The sequence below is a fragment of the Squalius cephalus genome (genome assembly GCF_949319135.1).
Source record: "Squalius cephalus genome assembly, chromosome: 9".
NCBI lineage: Eukaryota > Metazoa > Chordata > Actinopteri > Cypriniformes > Leuciscidae > Squalius > Squalius cephalus.
The window spans coordinates 38,400,136-38,425,615 of record NC_137130.1 but is presented as its reverse complement, the minus strand read 5'-3'; the positions used below and the strand labels follow the sequence as shown (position 1 = coordinate 38,425,615).

At 40.5% G+C, this 25,480-nt stretch overlaps 1 protein-coding gene across 7 annotated transcripts in view; it reads right to left on the bottom strand.

Moving 5' to 3' along the window:
- Window positions 1-25,480, bottom strand: part of dip2a (disco-interacting protein 2 homolog A) — a 185,138-nt gene that overhangs the window by 72,619 nt on the left and 87,039 nt on the right. For 5 of the 7 annotated variants that reach the window (XM_079880628.1, XM_079880629.1, XM_079880631.1 and 2 more), the window contains exons 2-4: window positions 14,082-14,153; window positions 4,181-4,300; window positions 383-502 (exon numbers count right to left, since the gene is read on the bottom strand). In XM_079880628.1, coding sequence (XP_079736754.1) covers window positions 383-502; window positions 4,181-4,300; window positions 14,082-14,153 — 312 coding nt within the window. The remainder of the gene's footprint in view (window positions 1-382; window positions 503-4,180; window positions 4,301-14,081; window positions 14,154-25,480) is intronic. The other 2 variants (XM_079880630.1, XM_079880634.1) reach the window with 1 other exon arrangement.

Below are 25,480 nucleotides of genomic sequence, written 5' to 3'. Positions count from 1 at the left end.
AGATTTTCATTTTCATGCTTCACCAGTTAGACCAGCACTATGCCAACATAAACCAGCCTGGAACAGCATGAAGGAATTCATGCTGGTTTATATTGGATTACTCAGCAGGATATCAAGGGCTGAAATGCACATTTGTTATCAACTGTTGTCAATTGAAAATATAAAGTAGAATGTAAAGTGTAGCTAAATATCTTATGCTATTGCTTAAATAGCAGTCAAAAATGGTAATAAATCTGTAAAGTTAACTGTTAAATCCTAGCTGTGTGTGTGTGTGTGTGTGTGTGTGTGTGTGTGTGTGTGTGTGTGTGTGTGTGTGTGTGTGTGTGTGTGTGTGTGTGTGTGTGTGTGTGTGTGTGTGTGTGTGTGTGTGTGTGTGTTTTACCTGGAGGAGTGCATGCCTCAACTGAGGACTGAACTAGAACAGAGCGTCTCTTTGAGGGCATCGGCATCTTTCTCTCTTTATACTTTGCCAAGGCTGCTTGTACTGCTTCTGTATGAAGGTCTGTGGGGACACAGAGAGTGGCAACATTAGATGAGACAGAAAACTACCATAAGACATCAGAAAAATTACATTTTCAAATCCCAAATGTCTACATGATATGACAGAACAGATATCATTATAATAATAAATTTACTACAAGTAACCAAGCACCGAAGGCACCGCAGGCAGAGTAAATGCAGCATGTACAACAAGCATAACAATTAGATCAAAGCATGATCATCAGATCACTCTCAGAAAGAGTGAGAGTCTGGAACAGATGCAGCTTCTGGCACGATTTCTGGCCACAGTACCTCTTGCGGTCTGGGCATGTGCCACACAGGATTCGAACCCGCGACCTGAAAGGTTCGGGGCTTGTGGCTTAGCAAGTTGCACCACTAAGTTGATGTTGTTTCACTAGGCTGCTGAGGAGAGTTAGACACCCGTCACGGTTGTGCTGCATATAAAGGCACGAAGATGAAGATAAAGGTTCAAACAGTATTTGATAATATCCACAGGGTAAACTCCACACGAAGAACAGCAAGCAAACACAACCATACGTAAACAAGACCGGACAAGAGTGAACTGAAAACACAGGACTTAAATACACAGACAAATGAGGTGATTAACGATAACACAGCTGGCAGTGATGACGAATCAAATTAGTGACAACAAACTAGTGGCGGGAAATGGTGCAACTGAGTCCAAAACAGGGTGACATCGTGACATAACGCCCTCTCCCAGAAGGAGCGACCTCGCGCTGTTGAAGACGTGAGGGAAGGAGGGAGGTGGACGAGGAACAGAAGAAGGGCTGGTAAGAGGAACAGGTAGACAGACAGGCAGAGAAGACCAGGGAGGTGAAGATGGTGGAGTCGTCCAGGGGGTGGCCTTGAGCAGGGATGGCCTGATGGTGCTCAAGGCCACAGCCAGGACGGCATCCCACGGTGGCATTGCTGGAGGGAGGAGCCAAGGGGGTGAAGGTCTCCATGCCACCCCAGGGACGAGTGGAGGTAATGGAGCTGATGGAGGTGGATCCCTAGGTGCAGACAGAGAGCCGAAAGAGCGGAGTGATGCTGACGGTCTCCGAGTCCACGACAGAGCTGCAGCAATGACCCCACCGAGATGGAAATAGGGTACCATAGGGCTGAGGTGGAGCTGGAACGACTGAGGGCTGAGGCGTAGCTTGAGCGATGTCTGAGCCAGGCGGAGCCGAGGGTCCAAGGGAGTCCAGTGGAGCCGAATGCTCGATGGTCGCTGTTGGAGTCGAGGGTGGAAGGATCAAAGTCAGGACGATGGGCCGAGATGGAACAATGGGACCTGAGTCCAGGGACGGAGCCACGGGATCTCCGCGCCCAGGAGAAGCTGGCTCACACCCAGGTGTAGCCACGCCACTGAGAGGAGGCCGACGAGGAACTGATGGGAGACAGTGAGGGTTGGGTAGCAGACGTGGCTGAGGGCTGGAGAAGGGACTGATGATGAACAGAGGGATTGGCGGAAAACAAACAATTCTGGTAAAAAGTCTGGTGAGGAGGCGGAACAAGCTCATCCAAAATAAAGCAGACAGTCTCGGGAGGTATTAAAGGGGTAGGGGTTCTTCCTCTCCAAAATCAGTGGTGGGAAGGTGTGCGGGGCTCCTTACTACGCCCTCACACTCATCACGAACTGATGCAGCCGGCTCGCACACCTGGTCAGGCTTGCTGTTCTCCGGCTCCACAGCCATGTTTCGCTCAGCTTCAAACTCACTGCTGGCTCCTGCTCTGTCTGGAGGCTCCTGGCTGTGGAGACTGGATTAGGAATGGGGTTGGTGTCGTCGTCATCAAAGCCGACAGTAAAAGACAATCCACAAAATGCCAGCACCCACACCACATATGCGGCGAAGCTCCCTCGAGGTCCCTCCCTGGACAACTGTGCCTTTGTCAATGCGTCGGGTCCAATGTAGAGGAAGGAACAAAGGCAGTTGTCCGGGAAGCTCGACTGATGTGCAAGGAATTCTGTCACATGTGCCTCGAGGGAGCGATTTCCCTGCTCAAGGCAGATTAACAGGAACGAGGGAGAGTCCATGATAATGGGGAAGAAATAACTAAAAAAAAAAAAACACTGATACAAAACAAAACAAAAACACGCCGCAGTCTATATCACTTTTTGGTCCGGTCTTCTGTCACGGTTGTGCTGCACATAAAGGCACGAAGATGAAGATAAAGGTTCAAACAGTATTTAATAATATCCACAGGGAAAATCCACATGAAGAACAGCAAGCAAACACAACCATACGTAAACGAGACCGGACAGGGGTGAACTGAAAACACAGGACTTAAATACACAGACAAATGAGGTGATTAACGATAACACAGCAGTGATGACGAATCAAATTAGTGACTATGCCGACAAACTAGTGCAACTGAGTCCAAAACAGGGTGACATCGTAACAACCCCAAATTTGGTCAGATTAATATTCATTACCATCACTACAAGTGTGCCAATTTTCACCATTTCCCCATGGTTCATAGGGCTACCATAGACAACCATTCGGTAATAATAATCATAAAGTAAACTAATACTTACATTATAACCTTCTCGCCAGGGTACCTGAATAATATTACAGTGTATATTATATTATATTATATTATATTATATTATATTATATTATATTATATTATATTATATTATATTATATTATATTATATTGCTTTGATGTTCTTAGCCTTTTGTTTCGAAACAAGGGAACAATGTAAGGTCGATCTCTTGGAAAAGTACAAATACACCTCTGCTTGCTTAAGTCACATGATTTGATGAATCATTTATATTAATTTACATGCAAAAGTTCATCAGTAATAATGAAACATGCAATAGTGATACTGAACCTTGTGAAAAAGAAGTGCACTTAGCTGTATTGAATGTTTACTTATAGTGTACTTCAAATCATAAAAGTATATTTAAAAAAACTATACTTGCAGTCAGATAATATTAATGAATTAAGAGGCCACTTACAGCGAGAGCATTTAAAGACAGACACTTTCATGACTATATTTCTTAACACACTTAAGTGCACTCTCTTCATAATAGTGTTAAATGAAAAGTTTTACTTCTAAATCGTGTTTTAATCGTCTTTTGTCGTGCTTTAAAGACGTTCACTTATTTTGATGTGCTGACTAACATACTAAAGCACATATAAAGCACTGGATAATCATTTTAACTGTAGTGTGTTATTCAACATTACATTTAAAGATAATATCTTATAAATGTACTAAACTACAGCTTCATCATTATAAATGTGTAATTACAAATACATTTAAATTCATGACAAACAAGTTTAAATAGAAATGTTAGTTTATCATAAATGCTTGTCAGTACATTCAGCATTAACTTAAACCATATTTCAAAGACAACAGAATTATTAAATTACATATAAAGATGTACTCTACTAAAGTGGGTCAAAAACACTCTAAAGTTCAATTTAATATAAATTTAAACTAGAATTCAATTTCATTTAAATGAAATGTATCATGCAACTAAGTGTAAGAAAACATTACATTCACACGTACGTAAGAATATTCTTAAAAGTATATTATTTTCCATATTACTACTGATTATGCATTATTTTTGAAGTACTCTTCTATATAAGCATGATAAAGTGCACTTCTCTTCTGCAAGCATCACTATCTGAGTGTCTGTGGTGCTGGTTTAGCAGAGGAATGCCCGTGCCTGATCTGAAGCGCTCATCCCGTGAGTTCGCCACCCGGGGCTTGTTCTGTTTGGAGCCCGGAGGAGCCACCTGTGCCGACGTGTGGATCCTATGATCTATCTGCAGAGACGGGTCTACACCTGCACACAACAGAGACCACAGCGTTATCATCTCACACACACACAGGCATTACTTCACTTTCCACGCTTGACATCTCACCCATGAGCAAGCTAACTGTGACGTAAAGGGAATGCAGAAAGACAGTGCGGGAGAAATCACGGTACATCAAGAATCTACAAATCCAGCATTACAGAATAAAGGTCCCTAAACCGTGCAGTGAATCCTGTTCCACCTATCGGGCCCACAGAAACAGACACAAGTAAATAATCTTAGGGTTTCTTGTAATAAGTGACACTACTCAGTTTCAGCACATTTAGATGGCAACATAAATCCTCTCGCGACTTCAGACTTCTCTGCTGTCCGGGAAACACAACACCTTGAGATCAATGGTCCTCTACACCACATCTGAGCTCTCGTGGTGATCAGTGCAGAAATACCAGAGTACTCCATCAAACACGACAGACACACAGATCTTACATTACATTTACCAGACTAGAGTTTCAGCTGAGGCTTACCATTGAGAACTTCTCACCAATATGAATTACTTCAAACTGGCATATAAATGAATAAATAATTTAACAATTGTACATCATTTATTTATAATGTACAGGGGTGTTTCAAGACCCATTTCAGGGGGCGGTCTGTTGTCTCAGCCTCTATAAACTATAACCTGAAGCTTGAAACCATTCAGTCTTAAAGTGACTTACCGTCTGTTTCAATCATGTTAATCAAACAACAGAAGAAAATGTAGTAAGTATTTACTTTGTATAGTTATACAGCTTTCACAAGCGCTGTTTATATGATTTTAGAACTTTGTAATCTCTTGTATTTATTTATTTATGCTGTTGCTTGAAATGTGATTATTTGTTCTTATTTTATAATTGACTGTTCACTGTTTGAACATTATATTAGTTAGGATAGTATTACGTTTTTGCTGTGATCGTAAATTGGAATCGAGAATTGTGAAATTTCACTGCATGGTAAGTTTACATTGATCAAAAACAACGAAAGCAATAACTTTATTTATTTATTTAGGCAGTGAATGTTAGGAGTAGTAATTCCTGTTAGTAATAATGATATGATGATAGTTGTCTACACATGTACCGAACCGATCTGAACTGCAGAAAGACTGGTATATTTATATCATTTATATTCATTAAACTTTTGGTAGCACTTTATTTTACAGTCCTTTTCCGCATGTACATACTATGTGCTTATTACAGTTATTACAATGAATGGGTAAAAACAAGGTACTAACCCTGAACCTGACCTTAGTTAAGTTTTTTGTCATTATTTTAATAATGAAAGAAACAAAACTGAGAACTCTCTCATCTATCACTCACCCACACATCATTCCCGCATGTACGTGTATATGTACATATTTTTATAATCTTTATCTGAAGACAGAAAGTCGTACACATCGGGGACTGCGAATATCTCACATGTACAGTAATAACCAAAGCCTGCAGAGGACACACTCACAGTGAGAATAAGTGATGATGCTTCACCTCTTCATTTAAACCTTCTGATTGAATGTTGAATCTGAGCTCAATGTCAGTGTTATTTCTGTGAGTTTGGAAAAGCTTCACCTTGAGGAAGGTTAAGGCTGATGATTCACACAGCGCTGCTTACATAAGAGCCAGCACTGCAGCAGAAACCAGAACTCAGAGAGGACTGTGACCTCCATCACACCAGAGAGAGTCCAGTGAACGCTCACAGATTCAGTATTAAGCCTAATGGTGCACAGCTTATTAAACAATTAAAGTAAAAGTGTGCATTAAAAGTACCATTTCGGCAACGAGAACGATGCTGAGCCAAATGAAGATAAAGATGTGTTCTGGAGACTGGCGTGTTTATTGAACCAATCAGATAAGAGTAAACCTAGAGTCATCGAGAAGCTCATCTGATTGGCTACATGACGAAGGTGGACCCGCCCTCCTCTTCACACTTGCAAAACTCAGTGAGTGAGAGTCTCGTGCTTAACTGAAGCGCAGGTAAAAGAAAGATGCAACTGTACAAATCAGGTTATTTCGGGAACTTCTTTGCCTCATGTACACAACAAGACATTTAGACATTTGCAACAGTTTATTGTTTTACACAAAGGTTGATTTTACATGATCAATCTGTTTTGCAGTTCCTGACTCTGTTGTTTTCACTTGCAAATTGCTGTTCACAGTGGTGGAGGAAGTACTGAATCTCAGTACTTTAGTAAAAGTACAAATAACCAGAGACATATTTACTTTAGTAAAAGTAAAAGTACCACAATGAAAACCTTACTTAAGTAAAAAGTAAAAAGTACCTGATTTTAAATTTACTTTAAGTATTAAAAGTAAAAGTACTTTCATAACAGTTTATTCTCTTAATGTCTATATTCTAATAATTAGGGCTGTAACAATATGCAATATGAAACCGAAATCGCGACACTCGGATCCACAAACCTGTGTTGCGGTGCGAGTGTGAGAAGGCAGAATCGCGACACACCCCTTATTTGAAGTTAACATTATACAATACGTAGACCTGGATAAATTCTTTAAAATTGGGCAATCCCAGCGTTATGGACGTGACAATTGCAGTAAAAACTTGAAATGTAAATTCTCAAATACCAATTGAAAGTGTTTATATATCCATACTCCCTTAATAAAGAAGTCCAGACATTAGAAAAATACTAGTCTACAGACACATGCGTTTTATATTTAATATGAGGGAAATATAAATCCGTAACGGACGTGACACAAAAAAAATCTTTAACTTTTAGGAGGCAAAATATTTTTTAGTAATTCTGTTAATTTCACTGCGCAAACCAAAAGTAATATACCCACCGGATGAAGAAGGGTTGGCTCTCCACAGAACATAAAATATTCATTTTATTTTTTGTGTTCACATTTATGAGGAAAAAACAATGTTACGGACATGAGCGCTCTGAAAGCGGCACTAAAATACTGCTTTAAAACGTTCACAGAGACCTCAAAAACCCTTCTTTAAAGTGAATTTCGTTTCGTATTAATTGTATCTTAATTTTAATAAATGTTTCATCAACCAATTGCCTGGATTTAATAAATAAGTAAATATAGCAGAAAATAGATCAGGACACGGAGGCGCGGGCGCGTGAACTGGTGAAACTCATGAACCGAAACTCAGGTCTATACTTGCCTCACAAGTATATATAGAAAGCTTGAAATGTGTACTTTTAAACAGAACAATTCAAAACGAAAGAAAGCAGACTGTTCTCTGCATGTAATCCGTATGAAATGTGCATTTCTCTCTGGCGCGTTCACTGCAAAGATCGCGCGTCAGCATCAATTAAAATGTCTCCTTGTTATACTTTACATATTCATAATCATTACTTTTGCCGGTTCTTTGTGACAGCTTTTAGGTGCTTTATTGGCAGCGCCACAGTTACATGTTACATGAACGCGTCAGCACCGAAAACATGGAGATTTTTTTCAATCCCTGTTTTGGCAAGGGGAAAAACTGATCAGAAAATGTAACGAAAATGTAACGAAACGTTGTAGAAATGTAGTAGAGTAGAAAGTATAATAATTGCTGCAAAAAGTAACAAAGTAAAAGTCAAAAGTATGCACTATTGATTCTACTTAAGTAAAGTACAGATACGTGAAAAATGTACTTAAGTAAAGTAACGAAGTATTTTTACTTTGTTACATTCCACCACTGCCTGCCATACTTTTGGCCGCATTTGTGCAAGTGTAAACGCGGAAAAATGGAAGTCAGAAGAATACAGATCCTATTTATTTAGCGTTAGCATGAAGCTGCAGTTTCACTATACATGAATTACACTTACGAATAACAGTTAAATGCTGCAAATATTTTTTTTACACCTTTACAAATCGTCCCTTGCACATGCAAATTTCATTTACGCTTGCAATCTTATGCACACTTTCACAAAACTTACTCTACGCATGTGATTCTTTTGATGTCAAGCGATGTCACAAACACAGGGAGAGATGAAGGACATCCACGACTAACTGCATTTAAAACACATAGTCCTGCTTTTGTCATAGGATCTAAATAAAACCAAACTATCTATTCTCTGTGAAACTTTGACATGGTGGAACATCTATCACAGGTTAAGACAACTAGTGACCTTTTACCTTTGTGTTAAACTCGTTTCTTTTTTTCTTTTTTCTTGGAAAGTCAAAGCAACTGACACAGGATTGTTTACCTCCTCCCAAACCGTTTGCCTAGCAACCAGCTCATACTGACCTCTTGACCCCGGGAACATGGAGGAGCATTCATTATCATACATCTCATATCCCACACAACCACACTGAGCTCTGGGAAGCTCACTTACTTCACCAAAGCACACGAGGACACATCAACACACGCGTCGCACACTGTATGACTAGTTTAGGATGAGGAGAATATTCTGCACTACATTATTTGTTAATCCTGCTGTTATTATTGAGACTTGCTGCTGATTATCACAGAAAATATGTTGAAAAACATTGAAAAACATGACATTCCCCTAAACTTTTGAATGGTAGTGTATTCACTTCTATCTTGAACAACACTCAATGACAATTTAGACAAATGTACAGATCAAATGCCACATATTTGCGAATGGAAGATTCAATATAAGTGTTTATTTTTGTTATATTTAACACAAAGTAAACCCTCTGGGTTGCTATGTTCCCCATTGACTTTAAACTGCAAACATGATTATTATTCCTTCAACTCTGTCTTATTAAAACATCTCTTGTTTCCTCTGTTATTAAGTCCATCATAACCGCTTCAGGTCTTCTCAATAATTGCACAGTCTCCGCATTATAACACTGCTGCTGTCTCACTCAGGTCCTGTGAGGGCTGGACTGGACATGCATGGCTCTGGTTCTGGGAAACCTCCAATCCTGCTTAACTCAACAAAAGCTTACTCACGGCTAAAGTTGTATGAGGACAATAAGACACAGTGTGCAACATCAAAAGAAGTGAGGGACTGCTGGTTCACAAGAGCTAACACACACACACACACACACTGAATGTGTGTAATCTCAACAGCTTCACAAAAGCCCAACTATGTGCAAAGATAACTCAGCAGTAAATGCTACAAGTCCAGTTGCTAAGCGAGTAAATGTCCCTCAGCGGTTGGCTGATAACCAACCAATCACATTCCAGCTTCCAGACGATTGTTACCGGTCAGATCTGGAGGAATGTTTCAGAAGATGCAACAATTAGAAGATGTTTAGGAGATGTGCCAGCCTTCATGACTGAGCTCTCATTAGGAGTTTTGATGGTAATGAGCTTTAATTGGTGACATAAACAGGTAGATTTGAGATTTCGCTGCTTAGATTTGTTCAGCTCTAGTGGCCGAGTGCAACACTGGCGAACGGGAGAATCTCCAGCAGAAACTGTGTGCACTTTTCCTTTTTGTTCTGAGTTAGAGGACATCAGCTGTGGACATGACCACACAGATTCAAACACTCATGCACAATGTGAAATCTTTAATGATGTTCTTTGACATCCCTCGTGAAAAGCAGTGCACTTACTGGTATTGAATGTGCACTTGTAGAGTATTTCAAATCTTATATATTTTAAAATGCAGCACTTGCAGATAATATTGATGAAATAAAGACCTCTTAAGCGCACTTAAAGGACTGCACTTGTATTTATGTTTTATCATTATGCTTTTAATCATTATGTCTTAAAAATCCTCTGTCATGCTTTAAAGAAGTAGGCTACACTTATTTTGATGCGTCGACTCGATTGGGTTGAACTTTAACTGTAGTTTGTTATTCGATATTACATTTAAAAGTTTTAAAATGTACTAAATTGCAACTTCATCTTTATAAATGTGTAATTACACATATCTTCATCCTCTGAACCCCTCCACCTCCCCCAGCTCCACCTGCCTAGATCTGCTTTGGGATTTATGCATGTCTATTTTTATTTAATTTCAATGAACATGCAATTAAGTGTCTGCAAACATTACATTCATTCAAGTATATTCTTTTAAAGTACATGTATATTATTCCTGCAATAAGTGATCTTTTCTAAAGTATGCTAAAGTGTACTTCCTTTACTCGACCCGCAGAGCACAGAGAGCATCATGGGAGGAAGTGTGGAGGAAACGACAAAGACAAAGCCCTCGCCGAGAGCCATCTCTGCTGCAACGCTGATTTAAAATCAAGTCCTGATTCTCCGTTTCAAAGCCAAACCAAAAATATAGAGTGAGGGCCCAGACAGACGTTCACTTTTCCACAAGCCACCGCAGCGATCATAAAATACGTATTCAGGGCCATTCTATAATTAAACCTACACAAGGAATACAGATTGAGCATGCAGTGAGGGGGTTGTTCAGAAAGACATGAGCAGTCGAAATATTGACCGTCGCGTGTGAACTGAATCACCAAAACAGACGCCGTTGATCTGGAACGGGGAGACGACCTGTGACCTCTCCACGGATGTCCAGGTCCGTCGGCTTTTCCCAACAGTGCCATTACTGTTAACTACTGCACAAATATAACGATTAAACATCTCTTTTTGGAAATTGAAATAAAGCTAATATAAAATAAAGTATAGGCCTAAATGTTAAATGAAAAATTAAACATAACCAAAAGTTAGAAATATTGTCTGAAATGGCTAAAACTCACACTAAAATGAAAACTAAATGAAAAATGTACAACATATTACTAAATGAACACTGTTTCCTGCAACATCAGTGTAGAGAAAAGACAATTGTGAGCAGTTTTTTTTTATTTATTTTTTATTCTTGTTCAAGTCCTGATTAATTCACCCTCAAATCATTTGATATGTTTTTTTATTTATTTTTTATTCAAATGTGGCACGTCAATGTCACCGTTGTTCAGTTTGTCTTAGTTATGGACTTTTAGTTTGTTTTCATTCACATCATGTGTTCCTTTGTTTGATTTTCCCGCCACTCCTGTTTCTATGGTTACTGTTATTTGTTCATTCTGTTCAGGTGCACGTCATTAATTATCTTGTTTGAGTCACTAAGTTCTTCCCTCACAGTTCTTCAGTGTTCGGTCCGGTTACATTGAGTGTGTGTTGCCCTGCCTTATCTGTGACAGTCAAGATACATCAAGCCACGATAATGTTAGGTGAAAAACATGAATGAGGTTTTAGAGCAATGTCGTATAGGAAGTTTTTCTGTGAATAACAATAAATATTTCAGTCTGTTCCTCACACAGAGCTATTATGTGACTGCAGTATTCTTGGAAAACAGCGCAGAAGTCCAATAGACAATTTTTATGAAACTTTTAAGGTGATTTTTTCTATCTCAACAGCTCCTGTCCCCAAATTCACTTTCTTTTTATCGAAGCAAGCAGTGCGAGCATTCTGCTAAATACCCTCTTTTTGAGTTACACAGAAGAAAGAAAATCATATGAGTTTGTAATGACATAAATATCTAGTTAAATCATGAAACGCAGACCTTGACATGCAATCTGCAAGCAATCACATCATCACTGCATGACACGACCTGATTGGCCTCATGGGATAGTAAAGTGTCCATCATATGCACACTTCAGACTAGGGCTGCACGATATTGGAAAAAATATTACATTGCGATATTTTTTTCCCAACGATATATATTGCGATATTGCGAGCCATCAATCCAGGCTAAAGTCAATAATTAGCCTACCATTCCATGATATTAGTAATTTCACTAAGCAAGCTTCATTACAAGTGACAAAAAGGCCACTTAATATTTTATTCCAAAATTAGAACATATTTCTGTCAGAATTCGAAAAAAATATTTCTGTCAAAAAATCTTATTCTCTCTCTCTCTCTCTCTGTGTCTCTATGTTTTCGGTGCTGATGCAGTGACGCGTTCATGTAAACGGCACTTAAAAGCTGTCACAAAAAACCAGCAAAAGTAATGATTATGAATATGTAAAATATTACAATGAGACATTTTAAATGTTTATTAATAAACAAGTGTTTTCTGTAAAGATGAAGTTGACGATCTTCATCTTCGCAGTAGTGATCGCGTGGGAGAGAAATGCACTTTTCATACGGATTACATAGTTTTATTTTGTTTTGAATGGTTCTGTTTAAAAGTAGAGATTTCTGTAGATAATAGATATATTTATATATATTTTTTTAGGTGTGTGAGGCGAGTAGGCTACCTTATACGCTGAGTTTCGGTTCATGGATTCAGGCGCTGGCGCCTCCGTGTCGTGATTATGTCTGCTATATTTACTTTTTATTTATTAAATCCAGGAAATTGGATAATGAAACACTGATTAAAATTAAGATACAATTAATACAAAACGAAATTCGCTTTAAAGAAAGGCTTTGTGCTTTCTGTTTGAGGTCTCTGTGAAAGTTTTAAAGCAGTCTTTTAGTGCCGCTTTCCTAACGGTCGCGTCCGTAATGGAGAACTGTCACGTAACATTGTTTTTTCCTCATAAATGCGAACACGAAAAATAAAATACTTTTTAAAAAAGACAACCATCCACAACTTTATAACACTCCAGCAAAGTACCTCTTTTTGGTCAACATCCTCCTTTTTGTAGACGAAATAGTCCCAAATAGATGATTTTGACTTTCTTTTGGAAAGAAATAATTTTTTTTTTTTTTTTTTTTTTTTTGCGGCGGATCCTCTTCGTCACCCATTTTTAGCTATAGGATGCCAGTGAATGTTGGCTGTGAGCGGTGAGCTGCGGCACAGCTAACCAATCACTGTGCAAGCACGCGGAACGTGCAAGTCACCCCAGCAAAAAGCCATACAACAAACTCGTGTTTACTGTGTGCTACCCTGGTGCTACCGTTCTCAATACACCATGGGTGCAACTACCCTTCACATCGCATGTTCCGGCGATGTGACTATCGCTCATTCGCACATCGCGATGTCGATGTTAAAACAGAATATCATTCAGCCATACTTCAGACTCTCGCTGGAAGTAGTAGGTCATCCGGGGACTCTTTGTCTACTCTTTTAGTACTATGACTTTTTTTTGTCACATACTGTTTTTTGCCTACTGTATAGTAGTGAAGTATGCAATTTCAGATGCAGCCAATCAGAGCTCCTCTGAACCCCTCCACCTCCCCAGCTCCACCTGCCTCGATCTGCTACAGGACTCATGTGTGTCTGTTTATGCAGCATCAGCAGATCTTTCATGCTCACAGCAGAGTGTCTATGGATCTACTAGCAGTAGCAAGTCCATACTTGATTAGCAGCAGAAATAATCAACAGCAGCAGCAGTGTAGCAGATAAAGCCCACCAAAACCTAATACATTAACACTGCCATATTCAATAACATGCTATTTAGAGAGCTGTCATGATCTAAAATAATGAAATAATTTTCATTTTTTGGGTGAACTATCCCATGTTTACTTGGCTGTTTTAAATAAAAGACATGAATAAAAGAAGTCCAAAAGGAAGAACTTCTTACATGTTAGAGGTGAAAGAGCAAGGATCCATCAATAATTATCAAGTCTATATTCAGCGAATGGAAAGAGATATCATGCCTGGATATATGGGCAGTTGCTAGCCTCCCTAAACCAAACAACAATGACACACACCGCATAATTGAGAGTTTGAGGCGGTTTGAACCCTGCACTTAGTTTTTAGTTTTATAGTGTGGATCGCTCCTCTTCCCCATCGAGACACACACACTGTTTCCATTAGCTCAGAGTATCCTTGACAGAACTGAAACCATTGATGTATTTCAGATCATCCAGACCGCAGTCAGACTCAGAGCTCTCGCAGAGGTCGAAGAGGTGACACAAGCGAGGATTTTATAACCTAGACACGCACCGTGAACGACAACACTTCATTAAACAGTGGCTGTGCAATACAGTTGATGAGAGCGAGCTGTTTACCTTGTATCTGGGGTATGTAGGGCGCCAATAATTTCCCTCTTTTCTTTTCATAGCCTTTCTGTGTGATGTCACCTATAGAGAGAGAGAGAGAGAGAGACAAAGGGATTGTGATGAATCATGTATTCTGTGTTTGTAAAGCTGGCATCACATTGCTCAGAGTCAGCCCACTGTCCTGGCACAGCAGGGCACCGAGAAAGTCCTCCGATCCGCCACAAACACACAACAATCCCCGGTATAAACACACACACATCACTGAGGCCTTCAGTGTTCACTCCTAACTTTCCTTTTGCTGAAGAAAAATCTTCATTTATCAAAACAACCCTGCATGAATGTCCACCTTAAGGAGATACTGACCTAATCAAACCCTTACTTTTGTTTTTGCAAATAACTATAGTCAGGTTGATTCAGTGATGTGGCATCATCAAATAAAGACTGTAATATTTGAGTAATGTGCTTGAGTAGTGCAAACTTGAGTAGTGTGCCGGATTTATATTACAAAACAACACGTTTTTGCAGTGGCAGATTTATACTGGTTAGTACTGGTTAGTACTGGTGGACCTGCTGACGCTAGTCAATCAGGGGTGTGTTTCCCGAACAACGACGTAACTCGCTGCTTCACTATCACAGTACGATGCATCGTTGAAGAAATCAACTAGCTAGTCACGACTGTTTCCCAAAGTTGTGGCAAAGTAGTCGTTCAACCACGTTGGTTTATGACGTCACACACGTGGTGGAGTAATAACTTCTTTAATAAATCAACACTAGATGTTTTAATATAAATTACAGACATGGCATCTGAGGACTATTTCTCATTTTTCTCAGTTATTTTGCTTTATTTCCAGATTCAATCATAGGCTCGTTCTTACACTAGAGCTCGTTCACACATGCGCACTCTTCAAAAACGGTGCTTTAACTCTCTTGACAAACTCAAAGACGTAAATAACATTTGTATGTCTTCTAAATTAAAGACACAGGTTGTACTGAATGTCAGCTTGCTTATTTTGCTCAGGATAAGGATTTATTAAGTCCACATGTCATGTAAACTAAACTCTGCTTCTAAGCACAGGTGGAGAGCTGTCGTTACACACACACACAACTCTGCGATGCTGTTTGCGAATGTTCATTGGAACGATGGTTTCGGGGAAACACCGACTCGTTGAACTGCTGATACCGACAGAACTTGCGACCATAGTTGGCCAACGATGCTTTTGGGAAACGCAGCCCTGAACAGTCCTTTTAGTGAAGCTGGGCAAGTTCAGCTAGTTATGAGAATACCAGCATGGAGAACACAGCACACACACACACAGTGGCCCGAAGAGTCTGGAGATTAAGTCACACTGCATGAATGACTGCATCACATTACACAATCTGGAATCAATGCACTCGCATTCTCACAGATCCCTGTATCTGTTTTCAAGGACTCTTTCTTTATATTGCTTTGTCTTTTTTTGCCTGTGTGTAGTTTCTGTTTCCTTCGTTGCCATAGTTATTCATCATATTGTGTATGTAAACGCTCAGTGTTCGTATGCTCTTTGTCTTGTGTTAATGGTTTGCGCTGGTATGTATCTCTCGTTGGTTCCTTGCTTTTATTAAATCTTATTTCATCGTTTGTCTGCGTTGAGCCTCGCTGTTCTGGATTATCAAGTCAAGACAACACTTTACAACCATATTATTGAATTAAATCAATACTTTTATTCAGCAAGGATACATTAAATTCATAAAAACTGGCAGTGAAGACTTGGTTTCAAAAGATACAAAATTGACAAAATTGCCAAGTTCTTTTGAATTTTCTATTAATAAAAGAAACCTGAACAAAACTTTTTACGGTTTCCGCAAAATATGAAGCGACACGACTGTTTTCAACACTGATAATAATCATAACTGTTTCTTGATCATCAAATCCTCATATTAGAGTGATTTCTGAAGGATCATGTGACACTGAAGACTGGAGTAATGATGCTGAAAATACAGCTTTGATCACAGGAATAAATTACACTTTACTAGATATTCACATAGAAAACAGCGATTTCACATTATAATAATATTTCACAATATTTCTGTTTGTACTGTAGTTAGTACACATTAAAACATGGTCAAATCTGAGCGACCCCAAACTCTTGAACGGTAGTGAATATTCTCCAGAAGAGCATGTACTAATCTAAAACTAACCTTCAAACCTAAAAACATGACGTTTAATGCACTGCGCAAGTCAGATGCAGCAGATGTTGAATAAATCAGCTGAGATTTATGGAATTTTTACTCCATACATACTTATTAAAGTACAAGTCCACTGACACAGTTGGAGTGATTTTCCTCCCGCTGATATTGCTGACGGCAGTCTGGCCTCGGAAACACACGCTTAATAACAGGCTGTCCGGGACACATGCTGTAAACTAATGGAGACCTTTCCCATCAGTAATGCCACCACACCACACGCTGGCACACTTCACACACTCTTCAAGCACACCGATGAGAGCTGGAAACAGCAATACTGTGAGTCTGTGAGTCTTTCTTCAGGCAGACGGACTGAGAAACGCAGGAGAGACGCCTCTATGAGACGCCTGACCGTTACTATAGCTAGTGATCAGCTGGGGTTATTGACACCAAACACATTATAATCATAATACAGGCCAAACAACCAACCAATCAAGATTATAGTATTACGACAGTGAGAAAAGTCATGGATCGTCAGAAATCAGCAATTAAAATTCTGGCCGATACCAAAAAATGTTAATGTGTTTTTGTGTGTGTGTGTGTGTGTGTGTGTGTGTGTGTGTGTGTGTGTGTGTGTGTGTGTGTGTGTGTGTGTGTGTGTGTGTGTTAACTGATAAATGGCTGATTTGTCTAATTAAATTAAAAATAAAACAACTAACAATAAAACTAACATTAATCAAGTGATAAACACTTATAAAACAATGATAAATGTCTAATATTAAAATGTTATGCTGTGCAAGTAACACTAAAAAACAGATAAGCTTATGATTGTTTCATCTTAAATCCGATAACCGATAAATGAAAGCCGTGAGGACTGAAAAATAACGCGTGACACTGGTGCAGTTTGGGAACGCTGGAGCCTTGTGTCGGGATGCTTATTCCCGTGTTATCCTGCATCACCCTGCTTCACTCCGAGATCCCAGCATCTAAAGAAGCTTTTTCTCTTCTAACAAAAGCCATATTGATTCAGCGTGGAGGACGGCCCCGCTGACTGACACCACTAAAGAAAAGAGAGACTCCCAAACACATTCCCCTCCTCGAGCCTTTCCCAGCCGCCCGGAGAGGAGGAGGAAAACCTCGGAAAACACAGGAGGGGGGCGCTGGGAAAACACAACACTCCAACAGCTGGGTCACCAGTCCACACGTCTAACCTGGCATTCACAACCGCCAGCGCTGTCCCGTAGAGATCCGGCAGAGTCCACGGCGAAGGCTGGACATTCGGCCGATACCGATAACCGATAATTCTGTATATTTGAAAGCCGATAACCGATATATTGGCCGATAAATCCAAATCCACATTTTTATATCATTTTGAGAGCCTGATTACTAAAAGAAAAGTCTCATCATTAAAAGCCATGTCCCAAACACAATTATAATGATGTTCTCATTATAATTTAATGTAGCCGATATGACAGACATGTTGCACTGAACTGTGTTTTCCTTTTTTGAAGTGATTTCAATCATATTTCAAGCTATTCAACACCATCATGGTGAACAGAGTCTCAGCTGAAGGAAATGATACATTATTTATCGGCTCTATATATCGGTAAAATGTTCTTATCGGGTCGATGACGACAACAATAACAATGAACATATATACCGATATGGTGGCCGATATATCGTGCATCACTAGAGACAAGACTCGTCTGCGAGAAAGATGGACGAGCGCACAGACGAGGTTTTCAGCAGAGGTGTGATCATCAGACAGACACACACTGTTGAGTGTGTTGAGTGTGTGTTGGGATGGCCTGAGTCACCAGCAGGAGTTGAGAGCTCTACTGTCTCCAGGATCATGGACACAATGCCGTACTGTAGCAGAGAACGGGCAGCTGACCTGACGCATGCATTATCTGTTCAACACACACACACACACACACAATGACGAGCTATTCTCCTGAACACACACACTCTCTGAGCCGCCTCCCTGTTGTTACAGGACACCGCCGCTCATCCAGGCCAAGGAGGACATGTACAGAACGCAGGGTCACACTTTATAGTAGATCAGGCCGTACCTGATGTGTCCTTATACATTCGATACACACTAAATATCTACATGTCAGTGGATTGTACAGTACTTGCATTTAACTAGCATTTGTTGTTACACTGTTACCCCTAATCTTACTTACCTCTTACTACTAAACTCAACCATAACTCAAACTCCTTAAAACGTGGGCATATTCCAGAATGACGTGTAGTTATTCATGGTATGTATGTAGTCTATACTAAAAATGCACCGATATTAAAAGTCTTTTTGCAATAAATGTCTGATATAAAAAAATATATTACTTTGTCTAAATAAATTAAACATAGAACACTAAAAACTAAAAATAATATAATAATATAAGACAATATTCTTTTTAATGTTACGGCCAATAACCGATAAATGGATGATCGCAATATTTAACAATATTTTATCTAAATAAAAAAATAAGATCAAATGCTACAAGTGAATTTAGTCATCACAACATTATGATGTACAGTATAGAAATTCCTTTTGAGAGTGTTATTAAATTATTAATGATTTTAAAGATGCGCTAGATGATGGCAAAAGTAATGTAAATATAAAAAAAGGTAAAGAATCAAACATTCATTACGGGCCATTTTATGTTCAATATCAATCTTTTTTTGTTATATCTATCCAATATTAGACACTAACCAGCAAGATAATCTATCCAGATCAGAAAAAACAGGCAGGCATTTAAAGCATGTTGAGCTTGAGCAGCTGGTGTGGGGTCCAATCTGGCTCGCAACACTTCATGTTTCCACATCATTTCCTGTATTCACATGATTCTTACTAACTGATAGAGATGATAACTCACCCAGGCATATGGCCGTGAGATTGGCCATTAAACATAGACACTTGACCAATTACCTTTTACATACTGTATGTTTTTATAATATCAGTATTACGATGTGGTCACATTTACTATTGTTGAAATTTCACTGGCGATATTATCCAGTCATTTGAAGAGCAATCTGTGTATTCAGGAGATTTGTGTAACGGTGAAAATGTTCCCAATGGAGATTTTGCTCATTTTAGAGTTCACATGAACTCAGCTTGGTCTGGAAGTGACTTCTGTGCGAGATGTTCCTCAGGCTTCGCTACACTACTGACAAATATCACAGAATCACTGGCCACTGGCCACACCCTGCTCTGTCCCACTACCATTACTATCAAATTGTTTTATTTATTAATCAATAGAGATGCTAAGAGGAACAATGAGGAGATGTGACTAATGCCCAGCCTCACAGCAAGAGCTTTCTATGAGGCTGTAGTTCAGATAAAGGTCAATGAGGGGACGCTGGTACAGATGGGGATCAGGTGCAGGTCCCTTACATCAAACCAGAGGAACTGGCCATTAGCTGCTGATGGGACACACACACACACACACACCAAACTGGGCAGATTCTGACTTCAAACATGAACCTGCAGGATAAACTGGAGAGGCACCAACTGATCCATCACAGAATATTATTGGTGATGTTATTAATAATATATATTATTATGTGAAATGACATTCACAACCACAAAACATGATGTATTAGTGAGTGAAACAAGATATTCAATGAAAAATAATTATTATACATTAATCACATGACATGTGATCAGAGAATGTTTGTATAAATGAGGTAAAAAGACGGAAGAAAAAAAAAATCCTGCAACTGTATTAGTATCTGTGTTAGTGAAAAAGAAGTACAGTTTAGCATAAAACAGCACTTATTATGTATATAATTTACTTTAGAAGTATGTGCTTAAGTGTATTGTGTATTGGAAATGTATTATTGTGTACTTTTTAAAAGTGTACTTAAGTGTGTTAAGAAACAGTCATGAAAGTGCACTTAAGTGGCCTTTAATTTCATTAATATTATATCATCTAAAAGTATGGCTTTTAGATTTGAGATTTCAAGTACACTACAGTACTTCAAATTAATCAAAGGCCCAGATGAAATCCTTTTTTTTTTTGTAATTTCAGTGCTAATTCTGTGGGGAAATCTGCAGAATTCTGCACAAAGCATCATTAAATTATCCAATTCCTTTCCCAGAGTTCCTGCGGGCACAGATTGTGTGCCAGCCTAGAAACAGGGCTAAATTATCCCTGCAGAACGCCTCGATCAACTCTTTCTTTTCCTCTTCCACCGTCATCATCATTACTGTTACTGCTGTCTATTGTCCATCACTCACTACTTCAAACGTTCCTCTCAGTCTCGTCTCTCCATCTCCATTATGTGTTCACCGCACACCAGACGTGTATTTATGTGCATCCAGTCAGAGACTGACCCAGATTTCTGTCCCGAGGACTCATTTCTCATTCCAGTGAGAGACTCATTTACAGGTGCCGCTCCATCTTGTCCTGGAGACACATGGGGTTTTGAGCCGCTACAAAACTCCCCATCCTTCAGATTGACAGACTGCAGAAAGATTAATGTCATAGGACAATAACTTCCTATTCCCAGTGGTGGGAGAACAACTGCCGCCAAACACATGTGGAAGCATCAGTCTATTCAAGACGATCTTTCTGATGTTAAAATACTCTCTCCTATTTAAGTTTAAAGCTTAAAGGATTAGTTCACTTTCAAAAAATAATTTGCTGATAATTTACTCACCCCGATGTCATCCAAGATATCCATGTCTTTCTTTATTCAGTCGAAAAGAAATGAAGGTTTTTGAGGAACACATTTCAGGATTTTTCTCCATCTAATGGACTTCAATGGCACCCAACTATACCAATGCTCAAAGAAGGTTCAGATGTCCGTCTCAGTGCAGCTTCAGAGTCTCGACACGATCCCAGTCGAGAAATAAGGGTCTTATCTAGCGAAACGATCGGTCATTTTCTAAAAAAATAATACATGTATAGATACTTTTTAACCACAAATGCTCGTCGTGTACCATCTCTGAGATGCGCCACGCATTACGTCATCACGTTGGAAAGGTCACGCGTCACGTCATCTGTCTAAGTTATTTGTCTGTGTACTCCGGTTCAGAAAGGAGGGAAGGGCGAAAAATGTCATCTCATTTTCTCCTCCAACTTCAAAATCGTCATCTTTGTTTTAATTTATTATTATTATTTTTTTCGTGACCTTTCCAACGTGATGACGTAATACGTGGCGCATCTCAGAGATGGTACAAGATGGGCATTTGTGGTTAAAAAGTGTATATATATATTTTTTTTTTTTTTTTAGAAAATGTCCGATCGTTTCACTAGATAAGACCCTTATTTCTCGACTGGGATCGTGTCGAGACTCTGAAGATTTCTGATCGTTTCGCTAGATAAGACCCTTATTTCTCGACTGGGATCGTGTCAAGACTGTGAAGCTGCATTGAGATGGACATTTGAACCTTCTTTGAACATTGGTATAGTTGGTTGCCATTGAAGTCCATTCTGTGTAGAAAAATCCTGGAATGTTTTCCTCAAAAACCTTAATTTCTTTTCGACTGAAGAAAGACAGACATGGATATCTTGGATGAAATCGAGGTGTGTAAATTATCAGCAAAAATGTTTTGAAAGTGAACTAATCCTTTAAAGACGTGAATTTTGCTCTGATTTGTGAGGTGCCAAAAGTCAGAGCCAGTCTGCAGGATTTGTGCAGTCGGAGATGACGGATTTCACAGAATATCTCGTAGTGCATGAAAGATTCGTTTAGCTTCAGGTTATGATTCCATCAGTTGGAGGATAGTAAACATGTTTGAGCGCGTGCTTTTTCTTGAGTTTGTGGTTTTACGAACGACTTGAAAGTCTGGTAGTGTGAGATTCTCAGTCGATTCGTTTTTGACGTCCAGTTTTTCTTTGTAACCATTTACGAAGTCGGAAAATTATATGATTCCTAGTTTTTTAACATCTGTTCAGATGTAGTGTATTCCAGCCGTAACACACCTGACCGATGTCAGACAGAGAGAATGTTGGGGAAACCTGTTCGACACTATAATTATTGTTGCCGGTTTGGTCAAAAACTATTCAGAACGATGATCTAAACACAGATGGAGTCGATCGGGTCCATCACCCACAGCTTCAGTCCTGTACATCTTCATGGGTTCAACATTTGATTTGATTAATACGCTGTTGAATGACTGATGTTCATGTTAGATAAGTGACTTGTGCGAAAGCAATGCTTCTACCCGCTCCTTCGGGTTTATCTTCTTCTTCGCCTGTGTTTTTGGATCCAGAGACGCTGTGCTCTTTCAGGAGATGTGTAACGGCGCCCCCTGCAGTATAACAGTGTAAACTCATCTATGGAAGGCAAGCGCTCTGAGTCCTGAGAAACCTCCCCGGTCTCTCTCTCTTGAATACAACACTGAAGTGACTTAATCTGCAATTCACCGACTGGCCACTAGAGTCAGGCTGAGTCAATCCCATAGACCTCCATGTTAAAATGGCCAAATTTACAGCAGAAAAAAACATGTTTACAGCCTAGTACTAAAAGTGGTTTTGGTCTTTATAGCTAATTTTGGCCTTCATGACGACTGTGAGGGGGGTGAATATTTTTACAACTCATCTGTTTAAATTATATTAAGCCTTAAAGTTCTGCATGATTAAGGGCGTGGCCACTTGAGTGACAGGTGGATTACTGCTGATGTCACTGCTAGCCGTTTGTCTGCTGTTAGCATCACGTCACCTCAGCTAATCCGCCTCGCTGGCCATTTCCGGTTATACGGGAGTGACGCGCGGCCAAGATGGCGACGGCCGGCTCCGCCCACTTTGGGCTTCAGAAACGCTACGGGTGACGTCACACACACTACGCCCATAGTGTTATACAGTCTATGGTCGCAAATGACGGAAATCTCATCAATGGCGGGGAAAGGGTTAATCGTGACATTACAGTGAAAATTGTTTCTTCACCATGTTTTTCAGAGGTGCGGAAATTGTACACAAATTTTCTACACACAAAAAATAGCAAAAGTCGAGTAAGAAGACACTTCAAATACAAGAACATCTCATATCACTGCTCATGAATAATTATCGTATGTTTACGCTGTGTTTAATCCACAACAAGAACACGCTGCTTTCAAAGACGTGACACACACACACACGAGCACAAACACACAAACCCTCAGGTAGAAATCTTTCCGACAGGTCACAGAGGTTTCTGAGAGCCCTGTCTCTTTAAACGGCCCCTGTCCCGGTGTCTCTGAGAGCCCTGTCTCTTTAAACGGCCCCTGTCCCGGTGTCTCTGAGAGCCCTGTCTCTTTAAACGGCCCCTGTCCCGGTGTCTCTGAGAGCCCTGTCTCTTTAAACGGCCCCTGTCCCGGTGTCTCTGAGAGCCCTGTCTCTTTAAACGGCCCCTGTCCCGGTGTCTCTGAGAGCCCTGTCTCTTTAAACGGCCCCTGTCCCTGTGTCTCTGAGAGCCCTGTCTCTTTAAACGGCCCCTGTCCCTGTGTCTCTGAGAGCCCTGTCTCTTTAAACGGCCCCTGTCCCGGTGTCTCTGAGAGCCCTGTCTCTTTAAACGGCCCCTGTCCCGGTGTCTCTGAGAGCCCTGTCTCTTTAAACGGCCCCTGTACCGTTGTCTCTGAGAGCCCTGTCTCTTTAAACGGCCCCTGTCCCTGTGTCTCTGAGAGCCCTGTCTCTTTAAACGGCCCCTGTCCCGGTGTCTCTGAGAGCCCTATCTCTTTAAACGGCCCCTGTCCCGATGTCTCTGAGAGCCCTGTCTCTTTAAACGGCCCCTGTCCCGGTGTCTCTGAGAGCCCTGTCTCTTTAAACGGCCCCTGTCCCTGTGTCTCTGAGAGCCCTGTCTCTTTAAACGGCCCCTGTCCCTGTGTCTCTGAGAGCCCTGTCTCTTTAAACGGCCCCTGTCCCGGTGTCTCTGAGAGCCCTGTCTCTTTAAACGGCCCCTGTACCGTTGTCTCTGAGAGCCCTGTCTCTTTAAACGGCCCCTGTCCCTGTGTCTCTGAGAGCCCTGTCTCTTTAAACGGCCCCTGTCCCGGTGTCTCTGAGAGCCCTGTCTCTTTAAACGGCCCCTGTCCCGGTGTCTCTGAGAGCCCTGTCTCTTTAAACGGCCCCTGTCCCGGTGTCTCTGAGAGCCCTGTCTCTTTAAACGGCCCCTGTACCGTTGTCTCTGAGAGCCCTGTCTCTTTAAACGGCCCCTGTCCCGGTGTCTCTGAGAGCCCTGTCTCTTTAAACGGCCCCTGTCCCGGTGTCTCTGAGAGCCCTGTCTCTTTAAACGGCCCCTGTCCCGGTGTCTCTGAGAGCCCTGTCTCTTTAAACGGCCCCTGTACCGTTGTCTCTGAGAGCCCTGTCTCTTTAAACGGCCCCTGTCCCGGTGTCTCTGAGAGCCCTGTCTCTTTAAACGGCCCCTGTCCCGGTGTCTCTGAGAGCCCTGTCTCTTTAAACAGCCCCTGTCCCGGTGTCTCTGAGAGCCGGACCCCTGGGAGCCATTAGCCAGCGTTTAGGCATGAACCATCACTATCTGTCCAATCACATCCAGAATCAGAGACAAATCTCCAGCGTCAGAGCCAGAAGACAGAACGAGCCAGGATCTGTTCATAATGACACACTCTAAAACATGCAGGGTGATTTGAACCCACATTTGGGTCAAATATGGACAAACCCAACCGTTGGGTTAAAAAAGTCCTTTAAAAATGTAACCCAACGGCTGGGTTTGTCCATATTTGACCCAAATTTGGGTTGAAACAACCCAGCATGTTTCAGAGTGTGCAGCAAGAGCTCGATGTGTTCTGGGTTGAAGACGAGTTCATAAAACACGACAGAACATCCTCTCGAACGGCAAGACGACAGATAAAGAGATGCATAACTTTCATGACGAGAGTCTACTGTACGCCGTCAACAAATCACAACACTTTACTCTTTTGTTTATTTTTACGAACCGAAGTATGAGTTGAAGTTGATGTCTGTTTAGTAACATTATTTATAACAGAATATTTCTTTAAGGGGACGTACTATACATACATACGCTACATTTAAAGAAACATGTAAATAAACCTTTGCAATATCAAATAATAAACCAAACCAATAAACACAAATTCTCAAAATCTCACACTCTTTCTCACCACCATCCCCCAAACTCTCTCTCTCTCTCTCTCTCACACACACACACACACACACACACACACACACACACACACACACACACACACACACACACACACAGACACACACTCTCTCTTTAACAGGATCCAATGTCCTCAAATTGGCATCTTAAATCCCCAAACCTGAATCTTCACTTCACAGAAT